General features: G+C 36.7%; 2 protein-coding genes across 2 annotated transcripts; one reads left to right on the plus strand and one right to left on the minus strand.

The window, feature by feature from the left end:
* The first annotated feature begins 571 nt into the window (after positions 1-571).
* pcgf6 (polycomb group ring finger 6) lies at positions 572-6485 on the plus strand. Its single transcript, XM_007576395.2, has 10 exons — positions 572-1043; positions 1153-1252; positions 2246-2342; positions 2444-2499; positions 2612-2671; positions 2763-2877; positions 3206-3233; positions 4043-4141; positions 5133-5219; positions 5799-6485. Exons 1-10 carry the CDS (start codon positions 978-980, stop codon positions 5847-5849), a joined length of 759 nt encoding a protein of 252 aa, XP_007576457.1. The 5' UTR covers positions 572-977; the 3' UTR covers positions 5850-6485.
* Positions 6486-7202: 717 nt separating this feature from the next.
* On the minus strand, positions 7203-15220 carry inaa (internexin neuronal intermediate filament protein, alpha a). The gene is made up of 5 exons (XM_007576396.2): positions 14907-15220; positions 12135-12365; positions 10621-11148; positions 8484-8608; positions 7203-7703 (listed from the first exon to the last, which is right to left on the minus strand). Exons 1-5 carry the CDS (start codon positions 15198-15200, stop codon positions 7511-7513), a joined length of 1371 nt encoding a protein of 456 aa, XP_007576458.1. The 5' UTR covers positions 15201-15220; the 3' UTR covers positions 7203-7510.
* Positions 15221-15484: the final 264 nt, after the last annotated feature.

Here is a 15484-nt window from a genome sequence, read left to right on the forward strand (position 1 = left end):
AACTAAAAAAATTTCAACCATTAAGAGGTAAACAGATTCTTTAAGTCGATGTCTTGTCTTGTTGGTGGGATGCACACCTTAAACATAATTATCAGTATATTCAATGTTGTATAGTACCCTGTAAATACAAAGCTGACTTTTGTAAGAAGAAATGACTACAAAAAACAACTAAATACAATACAATTGTTCTTTGAAATGTAATTTTAAAACATATATTTGTGTTGATTTTTCTCTGTGAATAATTTTATTGTGATAAATTAAAATGTTATCCATTACACTGCCTCTGGCTGATCTGTGTAGACATTTATTAGATGCATACATAAAACTGAAATTAAAAAATGGTAAAAAAAAAAAAATGTATATATTTCACTGTTTTATAGAATCAAAGTAGCTTCAACATGCAAAAAGAATAAATGGAAGTGAGACCAAAAACGATGAGTAATCAATTTATTGCAAATAACCGTTAAACTGAAATTGGCTGTTCATTTATTGCCAGATGAAGGTATTTATAAAATATAGCTATTAGGGAGCCGTGTCACTCCTAATAACACTTTTATTCTGAAAAATCCAGACCGGAAGCGGTGACGTTATCCACGCTGCAAACTAAGCGCGAGGGAAATTCAGTTGGACGAAAGATAGTGTAGCAGAAAAGTATTTAAATTGTGTCATTTTTATATTGTAGCGCGTTAAAATATCAGTTTGTGGAAATATAAATCGACTGACGCTTTTGTCTGCGCTAAGAAATTGCTAATATTGGCATCTAGTTAGGCGCGTGTTATTGTTTTGTTCTGCGGTTCACGGTGCGGAGGCTAAGGCTAGCCGACTAGTGCTGTGTTGTTTACATGACGAAAATTTTAAGACTAGAAGCGTTCCGCATTTTAACAGAAGCGGAATAAAAGGGCAAACTTATTTATTAATTTACTGACAAGTAAAAGAGACCAGAGAAAGTATTGTAGTGCGGTTCACAGCCGTTGAGGATGTCAGTTGGTCGAAGAAGTCATGACGGAACCACCAACGTTTCAGGCAGCGACACCGATGACGAAGTGCGTAAAACGCCAATGTTTTCTGTAAATCGGATATAATTTATGTTTAACAGTTTTCTGCTGTTGCTTAGTGAGACTTTAAAGAAATTCACGTTTTTGTTTTCCACAGACCAAGCTCCCTCTCACTCAGTTTTATCCATACATCCGCTGTGCTGTTTGCTGCGGCTTCTTCATCGATGCAACCACAATCACAGAGTGCCTGCACACATGTGAGTCACAAAACTACGGAGGGAGGGTCAGCCTCGATTATTTCACATTAAAACTAACGACAACCTTGTTGGAAAATGAGTAAAACCATTAAAAAAACAGAAATTTGTGCATAGAAATAATAGGAAACCGAAGTTAGCTTCGGGAGAATGACTAAATTACAATTGCTCCTAATTTTTAACTACCGTAAGCGAGTTTAATCGGCTCTAATTTAAAAACTATAATGCACAGACCCTTAAAACCTGGACTAGATTACTATCCACTGAGTTTGATTTGTGACAGTTCAATAAAAGACGATTTGAGCGATTTTATTTTCAACTGAACCACATTACAGATTGTTGGGGCTTGGTGGGCAAATTATCTGTGATTTTGATCAATCAGCAGCTGCCACATAATTCTTGCAGTGACTCTTGCTTTTATAAAAATATTATAACTTCTACATATTTATTAAGAGTTTTTATTTTAGACAGGGCGATCTCAACCTTGAATCTCACTAATTTCAACCTTTGGCATGTTTTGGCTTCAGGTTTCAGCACTGTAGCCATAATATTTATAAATTAGCCACATCTCTATACAGAAGAAATTTTAAAACTTGTCAAACTTGTTCATTTAGCTTTACGCTGGGCATTGATTGTGTGATTTTTTTTTTTTTACACAATGTTCAAACGATTTTTCAGTTGTGCAACAGTTTTTGAGCGAAATTCTTTCTGTATTTAAACTCAACAAGCAGTATAGTACATTAATATCGGACTTAAATGATGGCTGTTTGAAAGTAGACGTGTTGGCAAAAGATTTGGAGTATATGAACTTCCAATATCTTCAAAGCCACATAAAAATATATTTTCCTCAAGCATCTGCTTGCATATTCAATGTAAGGCTCACTCATTTCTCCATCTGCTCATGTTCAGATAAATCTTGAATAAGTTCAAGACTCTCACTCAAACGGTAAAATAAAAACTGTCTTATACCCAGTTTTCTTCTGCTTTTTCTTAAAGTTTGCAAAAGCTGCATCGTGAAACACTTCTTCTCCAGCAACAGATGTCCAACATGCAGCATCGTTGTGCACGAGACGCAGCCTCTGTACAACATCAGGTGAGTTTTTTTCCTCCAGCAACAGCTGCTGACTAATTATTCTCCCCGTGTTTCTGTTTGGTATGCAGCCGACTGGGAGTTAATTACTTTACGTTTTGCAGGCCAGACAGACAGCTTCAGGACATTGTATATAAAATGGTTCCTTTCCTGGAAGAACGTAAGAATGTTTGAGAACACACTAAAACCAAATGTGTGTTCATCTGAGCTTCTGATGTGGTGCTTTGAGCTTTTTGTGAGCATTTTGTGTTTTTTTGTTGTTGTTTTAACAGTTGAAAGAGAAAAAATGTGTAATTTCTACAAAGAGAGGGGGCTCGCTGTGCCAAAACCAGGTGATGACGTCCAGCCTCTCTGGATTTATGAACACATTTTACATAGATGAAGTATATCACTTTATTGCTGACTGTGGTTCGATCTTTGCAGTGCCTGTTTCACCTCAAGGTCCCATTGTGCTGAAGAAAAGGAAAGATAACTTTCCCAGAGCCGTGTTCACCATCCCCCCTGAGCTGAACATTTATCTGCTCCTGGAGTTTGTCGGGTATGTTTCCGTTTTTATGTGGCATTAAAATTATTTTAAGTCTGCTACTTTGCAGCAATGATACTCCATATTGCATAGTTTTTGTTTGTATTTTGGCACACCTTAAAACAACTTAAAGAGACCAGTAAACATAACAATAATTTTTTAAGACTGGGAGAAGAAGCTGGGGTATCTTAGCTTTTGTAGATGGACTTCTGCATTTAAAAGCAAATTTTTATCCAGTAAAGTTAAAAAAATAAATGAATAAATGTACGTTATAGTTACTTGTGTGTTCTCTGGTTAATGGACGACATCAAAGTTACATTTCTCTTGACTGTTTTGTTTTCAGGGCTGAAAATGGGATCTCTGACTTTAAGGTAAAGGTTTAAGATCTTTGTAACAAATGTTTATAACAAAAGGTTAATTTTATCTCACTCTCAGCTTCTTAACTCTCCATTACACATAGGAGGAGAAAAAAGGAGAGATTTTCCACCAAAATACGCAGAAAATTTCAGTTTGAAAAGTTTAAAATTTGCTAGAGAAAACTTAGAAATTTTGAGATTACTCTAAAACATTTTGTAGAAAAAAATATGGAAGCTTCTGAGTTATAAAAGTTGTACATTTTCAACTTTTCATTCTCAGAAATTTCTGGTTTTTCCCAGAAAAAGTTTTTGGTGGAAACTTACTCTTCCTTTCTTTTTCTATCTACAATTATCCTAATATGACATCATAACTCTTTGTATCCTCTTATGTTGAACTTTTTTGCGTCTCATTCATGAGTTTTTCTTGATTTTTGTTCAAGTTTTTCTGTCATTCTGAGCATTTCCTGTTTGACAAACTATTTAAAAAATGGGATTTCCCTTATTTGAAGACATTGTCAACAACCTGTTAAGAATAATTATGTTTTTTGTTTCTTTTAGTTTCTTTTTATGGAAAACTTGTAAAAATGAGGGGAAGTGTTGATGCACACAAGCCTTTGGCTCCTCCTAGTGGTTCTTCTGAAGATTACAGTAGCCTTTGATTCAAATGCAAAAAAGGCTCGTTAGAAATTTCACAAACATGAAAAGTTACTTTAATATTGAGAAAATGTATATTTTAGTCATTCAGATACACTTTTAACTGTTAAAGTTGACATCTTCGTCTTGGATATCTTGAAGTTAAAGCTGATCCTCTGCCATTGTTTCAGCCTCTAGAAAGGCCATACATCTGCGTGTCGGGCGAAGCCACCATCCGACACGTGGAGCTGTTCATCCGGAGGAAGATGGAGCTCAACCCCAAGTGTCAGGTCAGTTTAGGTTTCCCCCAGGCTAATTTTGATACAGATCATTTCCGGAGGGAGAATTAAGCAGTTTGGTGATAAAAATCAAACTCCTTTATGTGACTGTTGTCCTAGAAAAGCGCGTTTGTGTTTGTGGGACTAAGATGGCTGTGTCATGGAGTCAGAATCATAGGTTTACTTAAAAAAGAAATAAGTGGTTCTTATTGTCATTTTTATCATTGTCATGATAATACCACAAAATATCCTGATAAAACTTTAAGTCCATATTGCCTGAAAATGGATTCATTCCAGAAATTAGGTGCACAATCTGCTTTTCACTCATTTTTTCAGTGGTATATATACATGTATTATGTATATTGCATATTATGAATACAATAATAAAGTCAAGATATTACAAGGATACAGTCCTTCCAGTTTGTTGACAACAACAAACTGGAAATAATATGAGAATAAAGTTTTTAATATTACCAGAAAGAAGTTGTGACATTAGGGGAACAAAGTAGCAATTTTATGAAAACTCCAACATGAAAGAGGGATGTTCAGCAGCTCTTCAAGTTTTACTTTGGTTTCCGTTTTGCAGATGAAGAAATAATTCATCTTTTAATACTTCAGCATCAAATTATCATCAGAAGCAAGACTTTAACTGTATTTAAAAGAACAACACAATCTGAGCTGCTCAGATAACCTTATAACTTTATAAGCTCCTTTCTTGTAATTTTAAAACATTATTTTGGTAAAATTGCGTCTTTATTCTGCTAATATTATGACTATATTCTCGTAATTAAAATTTTTTGCAGCCTGGGTCAAATTACAACTCTTCTTTAAAGGGATGATAAAAGCTACTTTTTGAAAATATTTTCTATCATTTAGAATTTCTTTTTTCTTTTTTTTAAATGAAAGTTAGAAAAAAATCCATTGAAATCAGATGTGTTGTATTTTTAAGTCAAAATGTTCAGATTATAACATTTATGAATAATTGTTCCCGTTTCCCCTGAAGGTGGATCTGGTTTGTGGAGATCAACTCCTAGATCATCACCAGTCACTGAAAGATATTAAGAAGTTTGTGGGTAAAGAAGCACTACAGGTAAACACACACACACACAGTAACATAGGAACATGCTGCTGTATGCAACTTTTATCAGACATATTTTTTACAGTCACCATGTCGTGACAGTATCTTATGAGATACATAATCTGTGAAAAGTTTGAGCTCCCAGTTCTAACTAGAAACAACCAATCAGATTCCAGGAGAAGGGTCTGAGTGCTGTCAATAACCCTCCGTGTGGCGCTGCTCACCCCCTTTTCCTATTCCAAGCTGCTAAGGCTAGTTAGCATAGCCATTGATGACAGCAGAAAAACGGTTTTTCTGTAACAGTAAGTTGTCTCTCCGCCGTTGACACATTTATTAGCGCATATACAAGGCAGATTGACAGCGCTAAGCCCCTCCTCCTGGCTCTGATTGGTTGTTTTTGGTGCATTTCTTCAGACAACAATAGTAGCTGAAGGAGGAATTGTAGAAGATTGAATTTTTTTTTTTGTCTCATTACAAACTGGTGACGGATTTAATTTTTTATAAAAGTTACAAACTGGTGACAGATTTATTTTTTTTATAAAAGTTACAAACTGCAGCTTTAAGTTAAGACTTGTTGCATTTCCTCTGCAGGACGGTCTGCTGGTGCTTCACTTCGGTTTGGTTCTCCCCTCCCAGTCTTGAGCAGGAAACTCAACCCGAATCTTCACAGTTTCATTGGGTCAACAGCTCAGATTAACCGCTGTTCTAAATCCACTGAAGATGATTAATACCCTGCAGCGTCGAGCTTGAGTATTTCTCCTTTTTTCTTGGACTTTGGTTGAATGTTGGACACGATGTTCCAACAGATCGGACCTCCAAACCTGTTCTGGGTCAACTAAAGCAGGCAAGTCGAACGCACGCATCCATCTGTGCCTTTACCAATATGCATATTTTTGAAGCTGTATGTTTGATTTTGACTTGGTGTGAATAAGAGAAAACTTTTTTTATGTGTTTGCATTTATGTTGATGATGTGTGGAAGTAAACTTCCGTCTGACCCTGAAATGTTTAGTACAACCTTTAAAAATGTGAAAAACACCTGATAACTGTCATGATTTGTTCAGTAAATGAAACAAGACTAACTTTTCTGTTGCCAGTTTCTCTCTTGGAGGCTTTTAGTCAACCAAGTTTAAATGCTGCTGTTGATGAAACTAGAAGAGAAGCAACGTCTGTCTAGTTTATTCATTTTCTCTGTGTTGGTGGTTTTTGGGCGAATCTGTGATCTACTTTTTATTTATTGACTGACTGCTTTGATAATAAAACAGTTTGCTTCAAACAAACAATGTTTATTTAAAATGAGTTTTAATAAACCCTCATATCTTTTAAATAAATTTAGAAGTGAAACATGGTGCGTTATTCTTTTTTTTTTTTTAAATAATTGCGGGTTTATATTTATTGACGTAAATATATACTCAAGGGAAATTTTGTGCCTTTTTTTGTACGTTTAACAGTCATTTTGTCTATGAAATGAATATTGCAGAGGATGATATTTATTTTATTTTAAAGTAGATTTTGAATTATTGTCTGAGTTTCTTCAATTAGTCTAAAGTGGTGAAGCTACATTAAAAAACAACCTTTTTTGTAAGGACGGATATTAAAGTTCAGTTTTAAAATGCAGTTTTATGTTTGTGTTGTGATGGAGGTGTTTCACGTTTCAAAGCTGCAACAAAGTTACTTTGTTTTTGCATACTTCTGAAATGCTTAGTTTTGGTCAATTGGTTGCACAAGGTGGACCTTTGAATTGAGATGTATTTAATACGCCTCATCAACAAGCAGGAACTGGAAGGAAAACAAAGATTACCCAACTTTGCAGGTTTGGTAAAGTTTGGATTCTTTTATTTATTGATTTTATTTGTTTAGTCAACAGTACTAAAAAAAATCATATATTTATTTTTTCTAGAGAGGGCCATGGCCCCTTCTGCTCTCCTCTTGGGGCCGCCTCTGCATATTAGACCAATTGCAATAGATTTTTACAGTTTAATGCATTCACATTAGATACTTAGTTACATTCTTATTTAAAGGGTATTATTACATTGCTTCAGGTACAATTCATGGGTTTAAAACAGGAAAATACCTTAATATTAATCCCAAAATGCTAATTATACCAAGATGAATGGTGAATTATCCAGCCAGAACTATAAAAAAAGAACTACAAAAATGGAGTTGTCAAGACTAAACCGCCTAAGAAACATTTGATAAATTCAAACCTGTGCACCCAGTTGTTGTTTTAAAGTTGCGTAATAGTTTAACCCTAAGTTACAGCTTTGATGCTCATGATTGGGTGTAATTTCTCCCCTGCTTGTGTTCAGTTGTTGGAGTTGATGTCTGCCTCTTCCTTGTCCTCGCTGATGTCCTTGAAGCTTTCCTTCATGGCTCCTCCTTTCTCCCTCTGGCTGCTTTTGTACGATTCGGTGGAGCTTCGAGCTTGGTAGCTGTAACTAGCCGTGCTGAACGATATCCCAGAGTTGAAGTGGGTCTCCTCTCCCTCCAGTAGTTTTCTAACAGAAGCAAAACAAAAATGTAGAGAGACACACACATTAAAACTTCAAACTGTTAAAAACAAATGCAGAAAACATTGATTAAAGTTTCTAAAACTAATTACCAAAAGTTCAGCTTGCTCAATTTGACTCTTTGTTGCTCATGTAACTGGAGAAGATGCCCAAATTATCACTTCTACTCCACTTGTTACCACCTCAGCATATTTTCAAAGAATAACAATTGGGAAAATGTGGTTCTCTTCCATCTAAATAAACCTTGAAATGTCACAGAATGGCTAAACCAGGCTTGATTTTCACCATTTAGCTAATCCGCTAGTAGCACAGCTAAATCTTCCACTTTAGATTTGTCTGCTAAATGTTTTCAAAGCTCTGATTTCACCTGTTTTTGTAAACTTTCAGTTTAATAAACTGCAATATCTGTGTTGAAGTGTTGGTTATAGGTTATTTATATTCATGCTCTTATTTTGAAGTGGGTGAAGACTATTTACGCAGCATTTCCATTTCCTCTCCTCACGTTTTCAAAATAAAAGTAGAGAACAAGACATAAACATAGATACAATATCGAGTGGTACTGTAGAACATGTAAATTATGTCAGAATTAAATTGGTGCTTGAGGGTTGTTGTCTTTGAAGAGACGATATACTTTGAATTGAAGTTAGCGCATTAGCTCCTGCTAAATACCATATTAGTTCTTTAGCAGAACTAATGTCTATGATTAGTAGCTTAGGGTTAGCACAATTAACTTTTTAGAGATCCTTAGCATTTTCTTCAGATTGGCACCTGTAGGCGGCGATCTCGATATCCAGAGCCATCTTGACATTGAGCAGGTCTTGGTATTCCCTCAGGTGCTGAGCCATCTCAGTCTTCAGGTTCCTCAGCTCAGTGTCCAGGTGGCTAATGGTGTCCTGTCGCAAAGGAGAAAGTAGTTCAATCTTCTTCACATTAGTTCTTTTCTGTATCATTCTATGCATACTTCCCACAAGTCTGAACCGGAAGTGATCCGCACCATCTTAGTACTCAAACACACAGACCAAAGGCTTTGAAATGTTTAACCGATGTCCGAGAGAAAGACGCATGAACAAAATGGCTGCTGTCAGGATTGACTATGTCAGATGATGTGGACAAGCTACCTCAAAAATACTACGATGTAGTTAACTTCCTAGTGAACAGGAAGTGTGTTTACAACATGGAGGAGCTTCACGATCTGAAATCCATGGACGCATACTATAATGTTTAAACAGATTTGTAAAGGACGTACAAACTGTGAATAACAAGGTTCTGGTGACTGGCAGAGTAAGTACATGTAGTAACATACACATACACTACATCCCCATGTTAGCTAGCAGATGAAAGCTACGTTAGCTAAGCTGATTTTACTAGTTCAGCAGTAAGTACAACAGTAAATATCACTGCTATTTATCATAGTATTACAGAGGTGGGTACAGTACTCAAAAATTGCGATCGAGTAATCGTCGTAATGTACTTGTATCGCTTATATGTGTAGATAGGAACGAGGTGAGAGCTACTTCTCTCACCTCAAGCTTTTGGCTTGTTTGTTGTCATAGCAACCGCCTGCCAAGATGGCTGTCAGTTACAAAGTTCATTATGTATAGTGTTTGAAAGACTCTACAGCTGTTGAAGCTTTGTGATACTTTTAAAGAAGCCTCCTAGAGTTTATAGAGGATTTCCTTTTTGTCTTCAAGGCTTAACCTTTCACCCCTGTAAGAAGCCAGCAAAACCCAGATGGCTTTTCCATATATAGCAGGTCGGAGATTAATCCAATAGACATGAAGAGTCACTTCAGTCGTCTCAGTCTCACGCGCCTAGAAAAACCCAAGGATTGAGTCTTAAGCCCATGCTGAACTGGAATCAGACATTTACTGCCAGAGCGTTGCCTCAGCTGAAACGTCCAGTTGATCGTACTTCAGAAACAGTCAAGAGAAAACTTGACTGTTTATAAACTGATTTTGTTTGATATTTTAAAAGTACATATTTGGTTGAACAAGTTGGTTTTCACAACATTATGCAAACTAAGAACCTCTACCCTCACTATGAATGTTTTGCTTGTGGGTTTTCTCAGGATGATAATTATCTTGTGACAAAGATAATGTTGACAAAAGTCCTCAAACTCACAAGATGACTAAGCAGTGCTTCTAGCATTATAACTGTTGGAGAAAGTTTACCTGCTAGTCAAAGATAATAAAAATGTATTAAAGTAGGAACGGTTGTTCAATTGGTTCTGTAAAATAAGAGTTATTTTACAGAAATATTTTATTTTTGCTTTTGGTTAAACTGTCTGTGGCTTGGACGGACGGATCTATGGATGGATGGATGGATGGATGGATCAATTGGTGGATCTATGGTTGGATGGATGGATGGATGGATCAACCGATGGATGGATGGATGGATGGATGGATGGATGGATGGATGGATGGATGGATCAACCGGTGGATCTATGGTTGGATGGATGGATGGACCAACCGATGGATGGATGGATGGATGGATGGATGGATGGATGGATGGATGGACCAACCGGNTGGATCTATGGTTGGATGGATGGATGGACCAACCGATGGATGGATGGATGGATGGATGGATGGATGGATGGATGGATGGACCAACCGGTGGATCTATGGTTGGATGGATGGATGGACCAACCGATGGATGGATGGATGGACCAACCGATGGATGGATGGATGGATGGATGGATGGATGGATTTTCCTTCCAGTTATTTAAACACTAACCGATAGTAAACCTGTAAAGTTGAGGCCCAAGAATTCTGGGAGGTTGAGTTTTGAAAAGTTTTGAAGTTTCACCTTAAAACATGAAGGGATTCTGTTGCGTAACAAAAAATAACTTATAGAAACTAAATCCCAAACGTTGTCCTGACGTAGAGCGAGAACCTGAACTACTTGCCTGCATGGCTGTAACCTCGGCGTTGTGCGTGTCCTCCATCTCGCCGATCTGCCTCTCCAGAGACTCGTTGGCGCCCCTCAGGGTCTCTATCTCCACCGTCTTGGACTGCAGCTGCCTCCTGAACTCGTTGATCTCTTCCCTGCTGGCCCTCATCGCCTCGTTGCTCCGGCTCGCCTGCTCGCTCAGGCTCGCAAACTTGCTCTTGTACCACTCCTCGGCCGACTGCAGGTTTTTGGAGGCAATGGTCTCGTACTGGCTGCGGATCTCCTTCAGGGCCGAGGTGAGGTCCGGTTTGGCGAGCTCCATCTCCACGGAGACCTGCTGCGCCTCCATCATGTTGCTCAGCTCCTCAATTTCCTCTTCATGAACCTTCTTCAGGAAGGAGATTTCATCCAACAGCGACTCGACGCGCCGCTCCAGGTCCAGGCGGACCGCCGCCGCGTCGTCCACGTCCTTCCTGAAGGACCGCAGGGTTCGCTCGGCTTCCTCCCGCGCCCTCGCCTCTTCATCGAACTTCACGCTCAGCTTCTGAAAATGGAAACACACAGAGGGTTGATTTCATTGCTGGGTTGAATTTACATTAACCAGAAGATTAACTTTATCTAGTGTAGGGGTCTGCAGCCTTTACAAACCAAAGACAGGGGCGCTCCCAGAAAATTTCCATACGGGGGCCAAACCGGTCCGCCAAAAATTTTAGGGGGCACAACAATATCTATCTATCTATCTATCTATCTATCTATCTATCTATCTATCTATCTATCTATCTATCTATCTATCTATCTATCTATCTATCTATCTAAAAAAAATTAATCAAGTCTTTTTGAAATCTAGAAAATACTTAATATTTTCCAAGTTTAAGGACAAAAAACAATGGACTACTTGGGTTTCCATGAAACAAAAGGAACTTTTGCAAATATTTGTTGTAATTTATAGTTTCTTTTTTTAGAAAGAAAGCGAGATTTATTTTTTAAATTGGCAATATTATGTGTTTGACAACAGTACAACAAATTTAATCAGATTAATCACATTATATGTGCTTTAACTTTCAAAGTGTAAAATGTAAAAATGCCCAAAAGTGTCAAAAAGGTAGAGGATATTATATATATATAGTATCAATAAGTATTGGTTATCGGCAGTAACTGCAATATTGATATCGGATATCGATATTGGCCCAAATTTTCATCTCAATGAATTAATTATTAATTAAATTAAAATTAAATTATTTGATTTAATTTTATTTTTGGGGGTTTTAAAACTGAAACATAAAACATTTACATAAGAGGATTGATAAAACATTTTTCTATGCAATTTTAATGTTTGATTTAGACAAAAAAAGTAACTTAGTTTTTAAAGTAATGAGAGAATTTGTTTAAATATTGCTGATAATTGTATCATTGATTCTATTACAATAAAATGAACACGAATCTATATTTTTCATGTCTATATTTCAAAAATGTGTTAGTTATGCAGTTTTTTAGTGCAGAAGTGTCAAACAGCCTCTGATCTGGTGTCACCTGCAGCTCGTCCTCCATGTTGTTCCTCTCGATCAGGATCTGGTTCTTGTCCCGGTTCAGCTCGTCCAGCTGGGAGCGCAGGTCTCTCATCTCCTGCTGGTAGAGAAGCCCGACGCGGGAAGGCTCGCCATGTTTCTGCCGGAGGCTCACCAGCTCCGTCTCCAGGACTTTGTTCTGCTGCTCCAGATGCCGGACTTTATCGATGAACATGGCGAAGCGGTCATTCAGACCCTGAACGGCGACACAAAGTCTAGTTTACAGTCAAATTAATCTTCTTTATGTGAGAAAAACTACAGAACATTCAAAACAAGTAGTTCTGTTTGGATTTGGGTGATTTTGATTGCGAGTTAACCAGCTGCTTAAGGTCTCCACGCCACCAGGGGTCCCCTAAGAGCCCCAAGGTTACATGATAAACAATGAGAAAAATTACATTTTTATATCGTAAAAAAATTGCTGCCATTGATGGAAAAATATACGATAGACATCGGCATATTATTATTGTCCAGCTGCACATTTAAAATATAACTTTTTTTTGTAGTTTGATCTTATTCTGTTCGATTTCATTTTTCTTAATGGATTTTGTTTTTACTTTGAGTTGACTTTGAGAGCAAAATTCTGTTTCAAGGCTTCAATAATAATAAAAACAAATAAAAAAAATAAAAATATCAAACTTGTTTGCTGTAATTTCAGCTGTTTATCAGCAGATATTACTTTCAAATACTTAAAATAATACAGAACACTTTAACACCACTTTGCATTTCACAATGAAAATATATATTTTGTTCATTTGCTACTCCTGTGAGGTTAAAACCAGTAGTCATAATAGAGCTGGTATAATGTTAAGTCAATTACAAATAATGCTAATGATAGCATGAAGTGTGTTTTATGTTGACTTGTTGTCCTGGGGGCCCCAAATGAGAACTTGCCCAGGGCCCAAAAAAGGTTTGGGTCGGCCCTGCCTGCAGAGACGGGAACTGATGGGGAGACAAAGGACGTTACGGGAACCAATTAACTCGCTTTGCCAGGAAACAGAATAAGACAGGATTACTGAGCCTAATGTATTATCTCTGGGCACAACCTTAGACGCTGTAAGCTAAACTTTTGGACAGATTGGTTTCATGTTGCGTGAGTTTCAAAGGTACAAATCTGTTTTAGCTTCTCTGTCTGCCAGTCATGGAATAGAGACAATTTCCTTTACTCCTAATGAAATGATTTATCAAATTTATCAGAGAGTTTTGTACGTCGTCTAACTGAAAAATGCACTCTTAATGTGATCCACTAAAAGATGTGTAAGTGTACAAAATAAGTCACCTCAACATTCACATGTGTGTAAACAATCTCTCAAATTTCCACGTTTCAAACTGCACAAGTAGTAATAATGTGTACAAATCGAGAAACGTGTGCACAAATAGCCAGCTGCGGACAGATCTGTCAACTTTGACATATGCATCTTGTTAGCGTTGTGAATAGTTTTGAGACTAATTTACCTCCATAGTTCCTTTAAGATATGCTTGATCATTTGTAAAAAAAAAAAAAAAGGATTTGCAGATAAAATAATACTTTTCACAGAATTTGAGCCAGGTGAAGATAAAACTATCCCATTTGAGAAGTTCTGGATAGAGGATATTTACAAACAAATAATTGTTATTTTAAATGCAAAATGTGTATATTATTTTTGTTCAATTTTTTGTAACATTTTTGTTCAGTGTTGTTTTTTTTCCAACAAATTTCCTTTTTTTAGTCTCTATGCTCCAGTTAACATTATTTCAGGAATTGATTAATAATGATTATTCCACTAATTTTTTTCAGTCCTAGTCCCACCACAGCATTTCCAACAGCTTGAGGTGTGGACTTTGACTAGGCAAAGCTTTGATTGTTTTCTTTTCCAGCCAGTCTGTTGTAGATTTTCTCCAGTATTTGTTGATATACAGAAGAGCTCAAGTTTGACTCAATGAGACAAAACATCCAGGAATTGTGGCTTCAAAACAATATAAAAGTGAAAATATGGAAGACCAAAAGTACCAAATTACAAAATTAAAATTTTCTAAATATGGAAACAAGTACATTAATCATTTATAAAATGTACTGTATTCAGCATATATTAAAAGTAAATATAATTGTTTCAGTATATCTTTCATTATTTAATAGTCCTGTGTTTGTATCAAAAACCAAAAGTGCTTTAATTAATACGTAAATATATAAATATTTGCATATTGCCTAATTTCAGCAAAATTGGAAACACACACACACACACACACACACACACACACATATCTAATTAAATACATTTAATTGTAGTTATTTAAATGATTGAGTGACACTGATTATTTCAAAGTGAAATTAGGAAACATGAGCAGTTATTTCAGTATTTAATGATGTCACAGTCCTGTGGTATTATTCACGACCAATCTTGAAACAATTTAATACATAAATTAGTTGATAAAAAAAGTAGTCATTAACAGTACGAATTTCAAATAATTATTTGTGGTAAATTGTGTTAATTATTAATTTAATGTATTTGTTTCCATATTTACAAAATTGATTACAGTTTTTTGTGAATTATTTCTTTATCAACAGTAATTTGGCACTTTTGATCCTCCATATTAATTAAGTCTATGGTATTTTAGAAAGATTTCCCAGTATCAATGATGAAAAATATTGTTTTTGCTTTTTCATAAATTAGATAAGTAAGATTTGAGCCTTAAATTCATAATATTTACCAAACTCTACCAGGTTTAATTTCTAACATTGGCTCATTTTAAACCCACATACCTGCAGCTGCTCCTTCTCGTTGGTTCTGATTAATTTGAATTCGTTGTTGACCACAGAGGTTTGGCTCAAATCGAAAGAACCGGTCGGAACCAGAGAGAACGGAGCGGAGGACCGACCGAGGCGTCTGTACATCCCCACGGAGGATGCGCCGTGGCGGGGCGCGGCCGTGGCTCTGGGCCCCGGTAAGGGCCGAGGAGCCGCGCTGCCCATGCGGGAGGAGGAGGTGGGGAAGCGGGGAGAATCTCCGAAGATCTTGCGGTAGGAGGACACGGTGTGGCGGTCTTCGAAGCTCATCTTGCTCTGACTCAGAGGCAGAACTGTCGGACTTAAGGAGCTTTAATGGGCTTAGAGGGCAGCGGGTGAAGCCAAACTCATTACACATCCACACCACATATGTTCACTTTGACATGTTTTTTATTTCCTAAGGGTGCTGTACGTAACTTTGATCAAAATAAATATTTGCACAAGTTGTTACATTTACTCAATTATTACTTCAGTAAGTTTTTAAAATGACTTTAAGGAGTATTTGTACTTTTTACTTTTACTTGATTAATTTTATTATGAAGTATTTTTACTCT

The sequence above is a fragment of the Poecilia formosa genome, unplaced genomic scaffold, assembly GCF_000485575.1.
Source record: "Poecilia formosa unplaced genomic scaffold, Poecilia_formosa-5.1.2 Scaffold406, whole genome shotgun sequence".
In the NCBI taxonomy this organism is placed as follows: domain Eukaryota; kingdom Metazoa; phylum Chordata; class Actinopteri; order Cyprinodontiformes; family Poeciliidae; genus Poecilia; species Poecilia formosa.

What these genes read in the sequence shown, in the direction of transcription:
- pcgf6 (XM_007576395.2), top strand. Translation starts at nt 978, where the DNA reads ATGTCAGTTGGTCGAAGAAGTCATGACGGAACCACCAACGTTTCAGGC. An exon ending in CTGCTCCTGGAGTTTGTCGG is followed by an intron (nt 2,878 to 3,205) that starts GTATGTTTCCGT and finishes TTTTGTTTTCAG; the next exon opens with GGCTGAAAATGGGATCTCTG. An exon ending in AGCTCAACCCCAAGTGTCAG is followed by an intron (nt 4,142 to 5,132) that starts GTCAGTTTAGGT and finishes TTTCCCCTGAAG; the next exon opens with GTGGATCTGGTTTGTGGAGA.
- inaa (XM_007576396.2), bottom strand. Translation starts at nt 15,200, where the DNA reads ATGAGCTTCGAAGACCGCCACACCGTGTCCTCCTACCGCAAGATCTTC. An exon ending in ACATGGAGGACGAGCTGCAG is followed by an intron (nt 11,149 to 12,134) that starts GTGACACCAGAT and finishes TTCCATTTTCAG; the next exon opens with AAGCTGAGCGTGAAGTTCGA. An exon ending in CCGAGGTTACAGCCATGCAG is followed by an intron (nt 8,609 to 10,620) that starts GCAAGTAGTTCA and finishes CCTTTGCGACAG; the next exon opens with GACACCATTAGCCACCTGGA.